This window comes from Lemur catta, chromosome 2 (genome assembly GCF_020740605.2).
Source record: "Lemur catta isolate mLemCat1 chromosome 2, mLemCat1.pri, whole genome shotgun sequence".
Lineage (NCBI taxonomy): Eukaryota > Metazoa > Chordata > Mammalia > Primates > Lemuridae > Lemur > Lemur catta.
In genome coordinates, this window is record NC_059129.1 from 3679045 (window position 1) to 3694017 (window position 14973).

Here is a 14973-nt window from a genome sequence, read left to right on the forward strand (position 1 = left end):
GGAGAGGAAAAGCACTGGAACCAACAAGTTAGTTCTTTGAAATGGTCAATAAATCTGTACACCTCAGACCCATCACAAGGAAGAAAAGAAGATGCGAACACAACAAAAGAAGATGGCATCAACATCAGGAATGAGAGAGGGGCACCTCAGGTCACGTAGACATTAAAAGGATACCAAGAAGATAACTGTGAATAACTTTATGCCAATAAATTCAGTAACTTACATGAAATTGAAAAATTCCTTGAAAGACACAAAAGTAGATGACCAAAATAGCCCAGTATCTATTGATGTTGAATTTGTAGTTTAAAAACCTCCCACAAAGCTCAAAACACTGCAGGCCCAGGTGGCTTCACTGATGAAGTCTACCAAGCATTTAAGGAAGAAATAGTGATCCTATGCAAACTCTTAAAAAAAAAGAAGAGGAGGAGGAAATGCTCACAGATTCATGAGGCTGGCATAATATGGGACAGGAAAAGTAAGATAATGTATGCGTGGGACATTGTCACTCGTATTTCCTTTACCGCCTTACCCCAGTGTGTATAGATTATTTTTAGAAGGATACACAGGAGACTGGCGACAGTTTACCTTGGGGGAGGAGGGCCAGTCATCATAATCATGGTTTGAATTTTTAAATTTCGTATACATACTATTCTTTTCAAAAACAAGAGCCTATTTAGAAAACAGTCCTGGATGGCATCAGGGGACCCAGCCAGGGGCCTCCCCTGCCTGCCCCGCTCACCTGCACTCCACCTGCTGGCACAGGTTGTCGAAGCGCTGGCCGAGCCTGTGCACCTCGGCCTCCTGGCGCTCCAGGTCGGGGCAGTGCTCCTGGAAGCGGCTGGCCAGGGTGCCCGAGCACTGCTTGGCCGCCTGCAGGTTCCGCTCCACCTCGCCCAGGAGGGACTTCTTGGCCTGCAGCTCGGAGGCCATGGCCTGCCGGGGTGGAGAAGAGACAGCGGCGCTGCGGCCAGAGCTCCCAGGAGTAGGAGGGACCAGGGTTCTGCCTCTACACTTCTCAGCCGGGGCCACTTCTGCTATGTTCTGTTTTGTTACAATGAACAACCCCTTGAAAAACTAACTTTCAGGATGGGGGGAGTCTGCCACGCTCCAGCCACGAGGCCTCAGGAAAGCTTTGCTCTCCGATCCCGTTTCCTCAGTTCTGAAGCGAGTCACGAGATGGCGTGTGAATAAGGCCCTGCCTGGGTGTCACAGACCAAGTCACCGGAGGCAGGCGTCCTTTCGGCCCCAATTGGGCCGCATCCTGGGCTTCTGCACTTCTCTGAACCCAGATTCCTCTGCTCCTCCCCCGGCTGACTCGCCTGTGGGCTGCGGGCCCAGGAGGCCAGCGCTGCTCATCACGAGGGCTTGGGAACCTGGGTTTTTATGCAGATCTTTTATTTTAAAATCCTGGCACCTGAGATTCCACAGGCCATGCAAACCCTGTGAGCAGCTGGGATTTGTGCCACGCCCCCCATCAGCAGTTCCCAGGCCCTCTCGGGGCCTCGGTGTCCCCGTCTGTCTACCAGTGGTGGGTGGTTGTGCCGGCAGCCCTCGCCTGTCTCAGAGGAGGCTCCGAGACTCAGGCCCCAGACTCACCACCAGCTCCTGCCTCTTGCTGTCCAGGGCGCGGCCACTCTCGGGCACCGTGTCATCCTGGCCCAGCTGGTTCTCGTGGGTGGCCAGCAGCTCCCAGGCCTGCTGCAGGCTCTTCTCCAGGCGGTTGGCCACATCCACCCTGGGGACACCAGTCAGGAGTGGAGGATGGGTGCCCACTTGGCCCCCTGACCCCACCCTGACCTTCCCGCTGCCCGCCTGCCACCCACTTCTCCTGGGCCGAGTCCAGCAGCTGCACCAGGCGCTCGTATTTCTGGTTGGTGTCCTCCACCCGGGTCCTCAGCAGGGGCACGGTGCCGCTGCCTGGGAGCGCCTGGACGAAGGCTTCGCACTCGGCTGTGCTCCGCGTCTTCTCGGGCTCGATCCGCCGCAGCTCATTGGTAATGTTCTGTGGGGACCAGAGCCCCTCGGTGTTGCCACAGGCAGCCCCCCGCCCCCAAGGTCACGCCCAGGATGGACACAAAGAGATTCCCATACTTCAGGGACAGCGGAAGCAGCTGGGGAGGCCTGGCCCACTCTGGGGAGTCTGATGGGGGTCTGGGTACCAGCCCGGTGGGCTCTTTGCGGGCTGCGTCCCCGGGACCGGTGCTGCAGGTAGACTGGGATAGCCCCAGTGACGCCAGCAACAGACAGGCACGTTCCGGGAACATGCTGTTCTAAGCACTTCACACGGATGAGTCCTTTTAATCTTGGGGACAACCCTGTGAGGGGGGCATTGTCACCCACCCATTCACAGGTGAGACTGGACCACGCCTAAGGCCCCCGGCCTCTGCTCCTCAGTGCCACACCAGGCGTCCTCTCAGCCCCAACTCGGCCACATTGGCTACTGCACCTCTCTGAACCCAGATTTCTCTAAAATAGGAGAGCCAGTCCCTGCCCCATAGGTGCAGCGAGAACTCAGGAGATGGTACAGGCAAGGAGGCTCCCTCCATCCTCCCCACCCGCCTGAGAGCACGGCCCGGCCTGGCCACTGAAGAGACAGGCTCAGGGGCTTCAGCGTCTCTGTGGTCGAGCAGCGAGTGACCCTGCTCTGCGGAATTCCACAGCCCACCTGCTGCCCTGCCTGCAGCCTCTTGCTAGTCACCACTGTCATGGTTATGGTGACCATTCTGTGCCAGGTACTGCACTGATCGACAAGCCATGCAGAAGCCAAACAAGCTGTGCCAGCTATCTCTCCTGGGGACACGTCTGGGAAGTGCCAGGGCTGGGCACTTCCCTGGAGGCCCCGGCCTTGGTCTACAACCTAGGGAATGGGTGGGAACAGCCCTGCCCCCTCCACAACTCAGGACCTGGCTACCTGCGGCCATCCCTGCTGAACACCTGCAGTGACTGTCCCAAGGCCCCGTGGGGACTGAGCAGGGGCCCCAGAGCGCCAGGGGGGCCAGCACAGGGTTTCCCAGAGCCACCTTCAGCCCGGCGGTACCTTGAGGTCCTTGGCCCGCTCGGCACTGTCCTGCACAGCCCGGCCCTGCTCCAGCGGTGGCCGCAGGATCCCTGTGATGGCCTTCTCCTGCCGGTCCAGGTCACTGGCCACCTTGTCCAAGCCAGCCAGCAGCTGCCGCCCCTGCAGGTCAGAGGCATCTGCTGGAGGGAGGACACACAGCGTGACCATGGGGGGGGCGTGAGGCCCAGGGAAGGAGTCTCAGAGGCCAGCTGGGACCTCTGGGGCCAGCCCCTCTTGTGCCAGACCCCTGCCATCCCATCCACAGCAGACCCTAGGCCTAGCCCCTCCTCCCTGGTGCCCCCAAGAGCTTTGCGGGTGGCCCCAGCACCCACCTCCAGGGTTCTCTGTCTTCAGCACCTCGTGCCGCTGCTGAAGTGCATGCTTGCTCCCGGCTGCCTTCTGCCGCACGCTCCGGTACTGGCTGCCCAGGCTGTGAAGGCGAGCAGCAGCTGGGGACCCAGGTAGCCCCTACCCCCACCCACAGAGGCAGGGCCCACACTGGCAGACGGCAGGGGCAGCAAGGGCTGCTACAATGTCAGTCCTACTCTGCCCCTGCGTTCGAGACCCTTCCTCCCTCTTGCTCCCTCCTTCCCTGCTTTTTCCTTCATAGCAAGTCTTACTACCTAAAATTGTCTCTCCATTGGCCTTCTCCACCAACATGTTACCTCTGGGGGAGCAGTACACAGTAGGTGCTCAGTAGGTATTGGTTGAAGAATAAATGAAGGTGTTTGAATCATCCACTCGCTCAGTAGAGTTCTTGGGTGCCTACTCTGCACCAGCCAGTGAACCAGGCCCTGGAGACACTAAAGCCAAGGAGCCCAGGCCCAGCGATACTGGTGCATACACAAATCATCTTCCTAAACAGCGGTGCGTGCAGCGGGAGAAGGTGCCAAGTGCAGAGGAGGCAGCCCTCACCCTGCACCAAGTGGAGGGGCGGGCACCCTGGGGCTGAGGCCTCCAGCCGAGGGCCGAGCCAACCAGGCAGCGAGCGGGCATTGCGGGTAAAGGAAGCAGCGTGTGAGCCCAGAGGCTCATGCAGAGAAACCCTCGCCGGACGAGGCCTGCAGCCAGCACATGGCTGGCAAGTCAGCCAGCCCAACAGATCTGCCCCTCCTACTCGAGCCTCCAAGGGGGTGCAGGTGGGGGGTGTCAGGGACCCCCAAGGCTGAGTCAGAATGCCCAGGGCTGGGAACGGCTAAGAAGCCCTGTGGGTGGGGCCAGCCCACACCGTACCTGTCAGCCAGAGCCAGGGCCTCGGGGTCGGTGGGTGGGATCATGAAGCAGACGGCGGGGGCAGTCAGCTTGTTCCCAGCGCTGTCCACGAGCTCCCAGCTCTCCCCGTTGTTCTTCTGCAGGGTGTAGCTGTAGCCCCTTGAGATCAGGCCCTGGCAGGGGCAGCCAGACAGTCAGGACATGGAGAGAGCTGCCTCAGCTGTGGCCTGGCAGCCCGGTCACCATCTCACCCCAGCACCCAATTCTTGGACCGGGGAAGGCTCAGCCCATCTCAGACCCTCCCCAAGATGTTTACTGATAGGGTTGGGAGAGGCCCACAGGAAGCGGCAGGTGTTGGGTCTGCCGGCCCAGCAGCCCACCTCCATTTCCTCGTCCTTTGGGGGACCACCCGTCCCCATTCCCAGTCCACTATTGAGTCTCCAAATGGATACGTGACTCAGGCCTGGCCAATGAGAGACTAGCATTCCCCAGCCACAGTGATTGGTTTAGGTTGGACACATGACTCAAACTGAGCCAATGAGAATATTCCCTGGGACTTTGGCTGGAATAACTAGGGTTGCTGTCAGAATTTCAGGCCAGGGCAGCAGGGGTTGGAGCAGTGGGGGGGGCACAAGTCCACCACCACGAGGGGAAGGGTCGGCAGACAGTGACAGCAATGATGGAGATGGACGTGGGTTCCTGAGATGTTTGAGACCCTGGATCCAGCTATGTTACCCCTAAAACTTTTCAGCGACATGAAAAGAGGCAAATCTGGGCCGAGCTGACCTGGGGCACCGGCTCACCTGGTCACTCTCAAAGTCACAGAGCGCCTCCACGGGGATGGGCTTGAGCGGCGTCTCCCGGCGGTACTTGAGGGGCACCACCTGCTGCCCTCGCTTCTGCAGCCCCCGCACCACGTCCTCATACTTGTCCAGAGCCTTCTCCTGGTCCTGAAGAGAGTGGGGTGGGGGCCAGGTGAGACTGACAGCTTTCCCTTGGTGGGAAGAGGGAGAGCGGAGGTGGAGCCCCCCAGTGAGCAGGCGGGGAGTGGTGGAGGGGACGGCTCAGGGCTGAAGGCGGTGGGTGCAGAGAGGCCCCCAGGGGCCAGCAGGGTCCCCGGCATCGCTCACATCCAGCTCCCGCAGCAGCAGCTCGATCTGGTACTGGTCCTTGAAGTCGGGGCTGTATTTCTGGTCCAGGTCCGAGTCTACCCTGCGCAGCAGCTCCTGAGCGTCCTTCACGTCTCTGTGGAACTAGGGGACGGGGTACCCTGTCACAGACAGGAAACCACTAGAGGTGCCTGGGCTTCTTTCTGTGGCTTCAAGCTCCATTCTCCAAGGCCAAGATGGGACCCTGTACTGAGCCTCGGGCTTCTCTGCTCAGGGACACCCCAGCCTGGCCCCCGGGGGTCTTCTGGGGAAGAAGCCAGGTCTCTTCCCACTAATCCATGGGATGTCACCTCCACAACACATTACGTTTTCATTTATGTACCAGCAAGCTTTGGGCTCCCTTTCATCGCATTCCTCCTTCTGTGCCAGGAACACCTGACTTGATACTGTACTTTCACTCTAAGTCCTGATCGACGCCTCCCCTTTCTGTTCTCGAAAATTCTCTTGCCCATTCTTCAGTCCATCAACTCTTGAGTCATTCATCATCAGCTGTCCCCCGGGCTGAATACTTGGACCGTGGCCATGAACGGGACTTTGGGATCCCCGTGAAGCTCACGTGTGGCTCAGACACCCAGCCGGGAGTTACACGGCGTTGCCCGGTTTGTTCCATTTTCCCCAGACTCCCCGAGCAGGAGGATCACCTACAGCTTGTTAAAGACATACGTTCCTCCGCAAACGCGCGTCCATCACCGAATGATCGGACGGACACAGTGTGGCCTACAACATTCAGCCACAGAAAGGGACTGAGGCACTGACACGCGCTCAACACAGGGGGACCTTGAAAATACGCCCAGACGGGAGCCAGGCAGAAAAGTCCACAAGTCGTGTGACTCCACTTACTCCTCACATCCATTCGAGACAGGAAATATCAGGGACAGCACGTGGCTGAGAGGGGACCAGGGGCTGGGGGAGGCAGGATGGGGCGAGGCTGACGAGGGGTACGGAGTTTCTGTTCGGGGCGATGAGAAGTTTCGGCAGTAGACAGCTGCGATGGTATATTCACAATGTCGTGAATGTAATGAATGCCACTGAATTAGACACTTAAAAATGGCTAAAATGGCACATTTTATGATATATATGTATTTTACCAAAATTAAAAGCCACACACTCATTCCTGGGCCTCACGCTGACCTGGCGCATCAGTCCCCCGGGAAGACTCACAAGGGCCCAGCAAGCTGGCGACACGCCTGTGCACGCCAGCAGAAGCAGGGGCACCCAGGGCCCGGGGTGGCAGCCCCGCAAGGCTCCTCGACCAAGTGACGCGAGGCCATGAGCGAGCCGAGTGGGTACTGAGCACTCTCATGAGATAGCACCCCTGGTCTGGGGGCTCCTCGGAGCCAGGAGGGTACCTGGTGGTAGTCCTCCATGTACTTGAGGTGGCTCTCCTCGCAGATGAGCAGGTTCAGGTACTCCTTCCAGTCTGCGTGCACGGCCTCCATGTGCGCCTGCCAGGAGAAGGACGGGCAGGGCGCTGGTGGCACGCGGAACTCCAGGGTAGGACTGGCAGGAATCGGGGCCCAAGGATGGTGGGGAGGGGGGCACCTGGCATGTGCCTGGGTGTGGCTCCCACAGGGGTAGCCAGCTCTTACTCAGGGCTGGGAGGAGGGGAGACAGGGTCTGTCAAGGAGCCAAGTAGGGCTGCCATGTATAGGTGCTCAGGTTCTGCAATGCACACTTTGGTGGAGACTACACCCCCAGAACTGCGAGACAGTGACTTTCTGTTGTTTGAAGCCACCAAGTTTGTGGGAATTTGTTGCAGCAGCCGCAGGAAACTAACGTAGCCTCGCGTGGGTTTCAGGAGCCGAGGGCAGGGAGTGGCAGGGTCACACAGGGCGAGACGGAGACAGCGAAACAGGCAGACACACAGACGAAGGATGCGGCCTGCGGGACACCCCACCTCTGCGGGCTGCCCGAGCTCCGGGTGGCCCACAGGGAGAGGCCGCCCTGAGGCCGCCCCGGGCCACACGCACCTCGACGGAGTTCCTCCCCGGGTGCTCGGCCTCGAGCAGCTGGTCACCCTCGCTGTGCAGCTTGTTGATTCGTTCCTCCTTGGCCTCCAGGTTCCGGTTGATGAAATTCTACAGGGCGGGGGCGGGCAGTGGAGAGGACTCAGCACCCAGCCTGGCAGCCCCGTGCTCCTTCCCAGCTCCGCCTGCCCTGTCCCCCAGGCCCCAGGGCCCACCTCGTACTGGCGCCGGCGGCTGGGGTAGTCGAGGTTGTGGTCGCTCCAGTCGTACTGCATGCGGCCCTTGGCCTGCTGGTCCAGCCAGTACAGCTCGTTGGTGCAGCGCTGCATGTAGTCCTGCAGCGAGCTCAGGTGCTGCTGCCGCGCCTGCGAGGCTGCCTGCGGGGACAGGGGCAGGACAGGGCTAGGCCGGGCTCTGGCCACTTCCCAGCCAGGCCCCCCGACCGCTAACACGTATATACGGCCCTCCACCTGCAGGACTGCGCTAAGGACTTCTCCAGCACTAACTAGTGTAATCCTCAAAGCAACCCTACGAGACAGAGACTCACAGGAGCTCCATTTCACAGATGAGGAAACTGAGGCTCCCAGAGGCTAAGAAATCACTCAAGGTCGATTACGCCCAACAAGCCAGGGGTGGAGGGAGTCTGGCTCCTAACTCTCCATGCTGCTGCCTCCGTATTCTCACATCCGAGATGTTCGAAACATTTGCATAAGGAAGCGTTTTTGTTATCACTTGGGCAATTGTAAAAAGAACACATTCTTTAAAGGTTTGCGATAGGGAAGTAGACACTTTTGTGTAGAAAGCACGTGGCCTCCTACTTGGCACACAGCAGGCGCTTAATAATGAAATAAGCCGCACGTGGCAGGACAGGCTATGCCCCGGGGCCTATCAGGGCTGTCATGAGCAAAGAGGGCAACCTGGGGGGGCTCTCGGGAAGGGGCAGGGGCACATCTCTTCCCAGCAAGCCCCCTTCCGTCCTGACCCAAGCGTCTGCGCCGCCTGCGTCACTCTAAGGGAATCAGTTCTTGTCTCACCAGCAGTTTCTGGTACTTGGCCTGGAGTTCGCTGTTCTGCTCCTGAGGACAGAGCGCTGGTTAGGGCCGGGACGCACGCGCGGCCCCTCCCTCCCGGGGCCCCACCGTCACCGCCACGTGTCCCACCTTGTCCCCGTCCTTGGCCAGGTGGGGCCCGATGGCCTTGACCTCATTATGGAAGATGTTGTGCTGCTCCACTTGGTGGTCCACCAGCGGCAGGTCCGTCCCAAAGCTCTGGCTACTCAGCTTGTCCTGGCCGGGCAGGGGGAGACGGCGCTCGGTGGGGGCAAACGGTGAGTTCCCGCGCCGAGCGTCTACACGCCCCATCTCCCTTCATCTCCCGGCAACCTCAGGGGCCCACGCAGTTACTGCTTCCACTTCACAGCTGGGGAAACTGAGGCTGGGTGAGGGGGAATCACCTGACCAGGGTCACACCACTAAAAGGTGGGGAGCTGAGACTTGAAGCCGGGAAAGCCGGCTGCAACCGCCACGCATTTCTCAGCCATGCGCCATGGAAGGCGCCGGAAGGCCGGTGGCAGGCCAGAAGTCTGGCCACTCCCTGCTGCCTGCCCACAGAGCCCTGCCAGGACCCCAATGAGCCAGGATCACAGGGGGAGGCCCAAGGGCAGCCTTGTGGTAGGTGATGGGCCCAGAGCCAAATCTCCACTTGTGCTGTGTGACCCTGGACTTGGCACCGCACCTCTCTGAGCCTCACTTTTCTCATCAGCACATGGGGAAAGCTTGAGACCGTGACCCCCTCCCCAGCAGGACCGTGGTGCCCGAGACTCCGAGGGACACACACAGCCCTGGCCGTACCAGCTTCTCCTCCACCAGCGCCGCCCAGTTGACCTGCGGGTCCACCTCCTTCACGGCCAGGTTGTAGATCTGCCTGTGTTTCCCACGCAGGTTGGTCACGCGCTCCTTCAGCTGGCGGATGCTGAGTGGGGAGAGAGGCCACCCGTTTAGTGGGGCTCGTTGGCACGGGCACTGCCCACGCCCCAGGGACAGGCCTCCGTGGCCTGGAAGGACAGGGTGACAGTGGCCTTGGGTTCCAGACAATTCCTGCACCCTCCCACCCCTCCTGGCCACTTTCCCTCAACCTGCCTTCCCCCATCAAGGTTTCCTGAGTGCCTAGTGTGTGCCCAGAACCGCAGAAGATTCCAGAAGAAACTGGCAAGTCCACTGCTGTCTAGAGCCCACCATCCAGCAGAGGACAAGTGCGGGGGTCATGGGGTGCTGAGAGACCCCTGCTCCTGCCAGGGGCGGGCACGGGACAAGGGTGGAGTCAAGGGGGCTGGTTCCCCGTGTTACGACGCTGCAGCACGAGCCCTGACCCTGGGAGGTCAGGGATGGGGCCTCGGGCAGTGCAGGAGCTCGTGCAAAAGCATGGAGGTCAGACAGCACGGTGGCACAGGGAGCTGCCGTCATATTGTGACCAGAACAAGGGACATCAACTCCTCGAGCCTCGGTTTCCCCAACAGCAATATAGTGTTGCCATGAACGTGAAGCATCCGGCACCTCATTAGCCCTCCGTCAACCCCGACTGGGCTCCTGCCCTGGCCCACGGCCCAGAGCGGAAGGGACCTACTCCTCGGCGATCATGTCCCCCTGGGGGTGCTTCATGTGCTTGGCGATGGCCGCGTCTGCCTCCAGCACGAACAGCAGCTTCTCCGAGTCCGACACCCTCTGCAGCACCACGTCCCGGTGCTCAGGCTGCCGACCCTCCTGCAGCCGGGCCAGGTCCTGTGAGGGTCACGAGAGAGAGGGGACAAGGAGTGGGGACTCAGTGGGCCCTGTGGCCGTGGAGGGCAGAAGGAAGGGGGCCACTGCGGGGCTCCCATGGCCGCATCCAGCCTTTCCTCTGGCCACGCAGCAGACAAAGCTCAGGTGCCTACTATGCGCTGGGTGCTGGGACAGGGCTGTGAGCGCAAGAGGCGGGGCCCCCGCCCACCGGGGGTCCAGGCTGGGAGACGGCCAGGAAGGCCACAGCACATAAACTGCACACAGGTGACTGCAAGTTCCTGCCAGTCTGTGTTTATGAAGGAAACACACCAGCGAGGGAACGAGGGAACCAACGTCAGCTGCCGTGGTCAGGGAGGCCACTCTGAGGTGGTGACACACGCTAAGCATGAAGGAGGAAAGGGAAGAGTGTGGTAGGTAGAGGGAACAGCCTGTGCAAAGGTCCTGGGGCAGGACAGAGCAAGCCATGCCTGAGGCACAGTGAGAAGGCTGCTGAGGCTGGAAGGCAGGGAAGGGGGAGGAAAGGGATGGAGAGGGGTAGGCGGGGCCAGGGCACTGGGACCTGTGTGCGGGCCGGGGTTCCACGCAGGCAGAGGCTGTCGGCAGCCAGCCTGTGAGCCGGGAGGACAGTCAGCTGTCTGTGACAACACGAGGTGCAAAGGAAGGGTGGCACCTGTGGACGTGGCGAGAATGAACGGAGTGGGGAGATGCTGGGAGGTGCCACTGACAGGTTGCTGACGAGTCCAGGGTCTCTGTTTATTTAGGGAAGAGGGACGGGTGGCAGCCAGGACGGCGGTTGCCAGACACAGCCGGTTAACTCACTCCCTGCACATCTGACCCCCTGTCCCGCAGGGGCGGTGATGACCTGCCAGTGAGAGGACAGGGCAGGTCGGGGCTAACCCCGGGGCGCCCAGCGGCAGCCAGTCCCTTCCCCTTGCCAGGTCTCAGTGTCCCCTTCTCTGCAATGGGAGTAAGAAGACACCTGCTCAGAAGAGGCAAAGTGAGCTGAGAAATACGAATCAGCAGCCGAGACCGAGCTCCCTGCGGAGGCTCAAGGTGGGAGGAGCCCGTGTGTGTCAAACGTCCCGACAGGCAAATCCAGAGAGACAGGACGTAGATCAGAGGCTCCAGGGTCAGGGGTGGGAACGGCACTAACAGTAAGTGGGCACCAGAGATCCCACTGGGGGCTGGGAAACATCCTGCAATGGATTCATGGGGACAGTTGTACCACTCACTCGTCACTAAAAATCACTGAATTGTACATCTGCAAGGGGAGCATTTTGTGATATGCCTCGATCAAGTTATTAAAAAAGGAAAAAGAGGCCAGGCACGATGGCTCACGCCTGTAACCCCAGCACTTTGGGAGGCTGAGGCAGGAGGATTGCTTGAGCCCAGGAATTGGAGGTTACAGTGAGCTGTGATTATGCCACTGCACCCTAGCCTTGGAGACAGAGCGAGACCCTGTCTCCAAAAAACAAAACAAAACAAAAAAACAAAAAAGAAAAGAAAAGAAAAAGGAAAAAAAATGGCAAAAGAAACCAGAAACCAGAAATGCACAGAGGTGATGTGGTTCCTGGTACGGACACTTGGCTTCCTCTGGGACCATCTTTCCCCGGGTGGGCCTGGCTGGCTCCCCAGGGGGCACGGAGGTGAGGCCAACCCGACCGTCAAAAGGCCAGTGGAACCGGGCACCCCCCAACCTGGGTTGGCCGGTCAGTCGATCACAATAAAATATCACGCTCCTGGGCTCAGGTGGAACTTTATCTGCTCCATCATCACCAGGACATCTGAGTCGCAGGTCAAAGATTAATTTTGCAAAAGGGAGAAGCCAATTAATCATTGCCCAACTCACGCAGGGGCTGGGTGGGAACGCACGCTCTCTCAAAACACACCAACGGAGCCGGGAGAGAGGACATCTCGATCGGGCAGGCTGGCGTGCCAGGGTGCAAAGTCAGGCAGAACGGATCGATGGCGCGAGAGGTCTGGGGGCCACTGGCGGGGAAGACCCCCGGGCAGCTGTCTGGAAAGTTGCCCCTCTCTTGCCCGGGGCAGCGGTTACTTGGGTCCCGACCCATGCAACACTTTGCTCAGGTGACCCTTAAAATTCTGATGCCTCTTAAAACTCTGTATTAGTTACACCTCAATGAAAAGGTTTTACAGAATCCCAGGGACTGACACATCCGATACATCGCACGCACACTCTGACGGGCGGTGAGTGAGCAAACACAGCCGCCTTCCTGGCAGAGTCTGAGCGGCGGGACACGGCGTTCACTGTGCGATGCTTTCAACGTGTCTGCGTGTTCGACGCTTATCCAGACACGAAAGGTCACAGGGTGCAAGATCCCAATGTACGCGAAATATCTAGCATCGGTAAACCCACAGAGACACAGAGATGAGTGGCGGCAGAGGCTGGAGAGGAAGGATGGGGTGACAGCTCAGCGCGTGTGGGTTTCCCTTCGGAGTGATGGAAATATCTGGAAACTAGATGGAGGGGGTGCTTACACAACACTGTGAGTGTACTAAATGCCGCTGAACTGTTCACTTTAAATGGTTAATTTTATGTGATCCGAACCTTCCCTCAATTAAAAAAAAAAAGAAATGAAAAATTCAGGAGAACTTCCGAGTAATTAAGTTAATAAATAATGACGTCTTTCACAAACAGAAAACAAGAGGAAGACTGTCTAGCCCGTGTCGTCTTCAGAACATGGCTTCTCTTTCAAGGTCTGTTCAGCTGAAGTTTAAAAACAGTTCAAAAGTGACTCCCGGGTACATCCTTATTGCTTTGGGTGTTTGCTCCAGGCAAATGAAACCAGAGGGTCAGATCTGTTCCCCCTCCCTCCCTCCCTCCCTCTCTCTCTCTCCCTCTCTCTCTCCCTCCCTCCCTTCCTCTCTCTCTCTCTCTCTCTCTCTCCCTCCCACCCTCCCTCCCTCTCTCTCTCTCCCTCCCTCTCTCTCTCTCTCCCTCCCTCCTTCCCTCCATCTCTCTCTCTCACGTCCAACAGACACACACCAAAATGCTAACAGCTGACATGGACACCTCTCGTGATGGATTCTGCATGATTCTACTTTGTTATACTTGTTTATGTGTCCTGAAATGTTTGTACTGAACACACATTACTTTTGTTAGAAGGAAAAAAGAGACACACCCGAAAAAGCTGCGTTTCATTTAGGAAATTGGAAAACACTGTCCCCAGGGGCCCCAGAGAGACGAGAATGATGACAAGTGACAAGAGGCACTGAGAAGGAGGGGGCGGGGGGACCCAGGCAGGAGGAAGGGGCCCCTGGGGGCAGCTGGTGACGGAGAACAGACATCCCACTTGCCCCACACACCCCGTCTCTCGCCCCCCAGCTGGGCCCACCCCAGCCCTCCCCCTGGGGTCTCCGGGCTGCGGGGACAGGCCCTGGGTGTGGACACCTGGCCCGGCAGAGGTGGCCAGGAGGGAAGAGCAGCCTGGGCTGGGCCTGGGGGCAGCAGGAGGGTGGACAGACCTTGACGCCCCTGGTGACCTCTCCACCTCAGCCCCCCACTGCTCTGACCTCCCAGGGCAGGGATGCCAGGGAAAACACAGACGGCCCAGTTACCTTTGAATTTCAGATAAACAACAAAAACTTTTGTAGCACAAGTTTATCTTGAATAGCACGTGAGATATTCTGATTCTCAAATGTTATTTGAGAATCACAAACGTAACTGGACATCCTGCACCGGCTTCACCAAATCTAGCAACCCCACCTCCAGGCTGCTCCTGGGACCATCTCTGTCACTGACTAGTCACCCCCGCCCCTTTCTGAACCTCAGTTTCTCCAAGGACAAAATGGGTACAAATGCAACCGCACCAGGCTGGGGCTGGGGGGCTTTGCAGACAGGATCCTCACCTCAGCAGCACACGTGGTGGGCAGGGACAGAGGCCTCCTGCCATCTAATCCGCAGGAGAACCTAGGGGCTTGGGGCAGCTGTTGTCCCCGTGTTACAGAACGGGGAACGACACACAGGGGGGTGATCTGCCCAGCTCTGTCCTCTCTCTTCTGCAGAGAGGGCGGAGGGAGGCCTGACCCACTGCCGCAGCAGCTGCACGAGCAGGAAGAACAACACTGACGCTGCGGAGCCCTGCAGTCCGCCTGCATCCTCTCTCCGGTCCCTGGCCCTGCCCGCTAGACGCCAGGAGCACCCTCCTGCCACGCTGCGCCAACCCAAGTGTCTCCAGATGGGCCCTCGCGTTCCCTGGGTGAGGGAATCCCCCCCGGGTGAGAACCACTGATTCTGAGGTGACCCTCGTCCTGGGTGGGGCTGGCAGCACAGGGGCGCCCGGGGAGGAGTGGGGGCCACTCACGCTCTGCATCTTGGCCTCCGTGTCCACGATGTTCTTCTCCACCTGGTCGGCATTCTTCTGCAGCTGCTCGATCAGCTCCGACAGCTCCTTGTTCGAGATGCTGTGGGCGGAAGCCGAGCGCAGGTGGGCCGAGGGGCCTGGGGGCTACGGCCCCACTGGTACCCCGTCCTCCCAGGCTGTCCCCGGCCCAGGCTCTGAGCAGGAGCTGCCCACAGAGCCTTCTGGGAAGCTCAGCTGACCCCACAGGGCGACGTGGCTAAAGCCACAGAGACAAGACAGCACCCGGGGGGACGGGGGAGTCAGCCCCAACTTGGGTCATTCGCTCTAACGCGTCTGTTTGCCACGTTGCCAAAGCACAACGTGGCTGTGACACTGAGATGCAACTCACGCACCATAAAACTCACCCATTTAAAGTGCACACGGAGTTGGGCGAACATCACCACTATCCAATTCCAGACACTTGAC

General features: G+C 59.2%; 1 protein-coding gene across 2 annotated transcripts in view; it reads right to left on the reverse strand.

Moving 5' to 3' along the window:
• Positions 1–14973, reverse strand: part of PPL (periplakin) — a 39154-nt gene that overhangs the window by 7258 nt on the left and 16923 nt on the right. Inside the window, exons 2-17 of one of the 2 annotated variants that reach the window (XM_045542523.1) lie at positions 14509–14608; positions 10029–10183; positions 9257–9377; positions 8567–8692; positions 8441–8482; positions 7622–7783; positions 7410–7517; positions 6789–6884; positions 5401–5523; positions 5074–5220; positions 4292–4443; positions 3391–3488; positions 3038–3195; positions 1824–2002; positions 1597–1735; positions 740–933 (exon numbers count right to left, since the gene is read on the reverse strand). In XM_045542523.1, the coding sequence (XP_045398479.1) occupies positions 740–933; positions 1597–1735; positions 1824–2002; positions 3038–3195; positions 3391–3488; positions 4292–4443; positions 5074–5220; positions 5401–5523; positions 6789–6884; positions 7410–7517; positions 7622–7783; positions 8441–8482; positions 8567–8692; positions 9257–9377; positions 10029–10183; positions 14509–14608 (2100 nt within the window). Of the gene's footprint in view, positions 1–739; positions 934–1596; positions 1736–1823; positions 2003–3037; positions 3199–3390; positions 3489–4291; positions 4444–5073; positions 5221–5400; positions 5524–6788; positions 6885–7409; positions 7518–7621; positions 7784–8440; positions 8483–8566; positions 8693–9256; positions 9378–10028; positions 10184–14508; positions 14609–14973 lie in introns of both variants that reach the window. The other variant, XM_045542522.1, reaches the window with a different exon arrangement.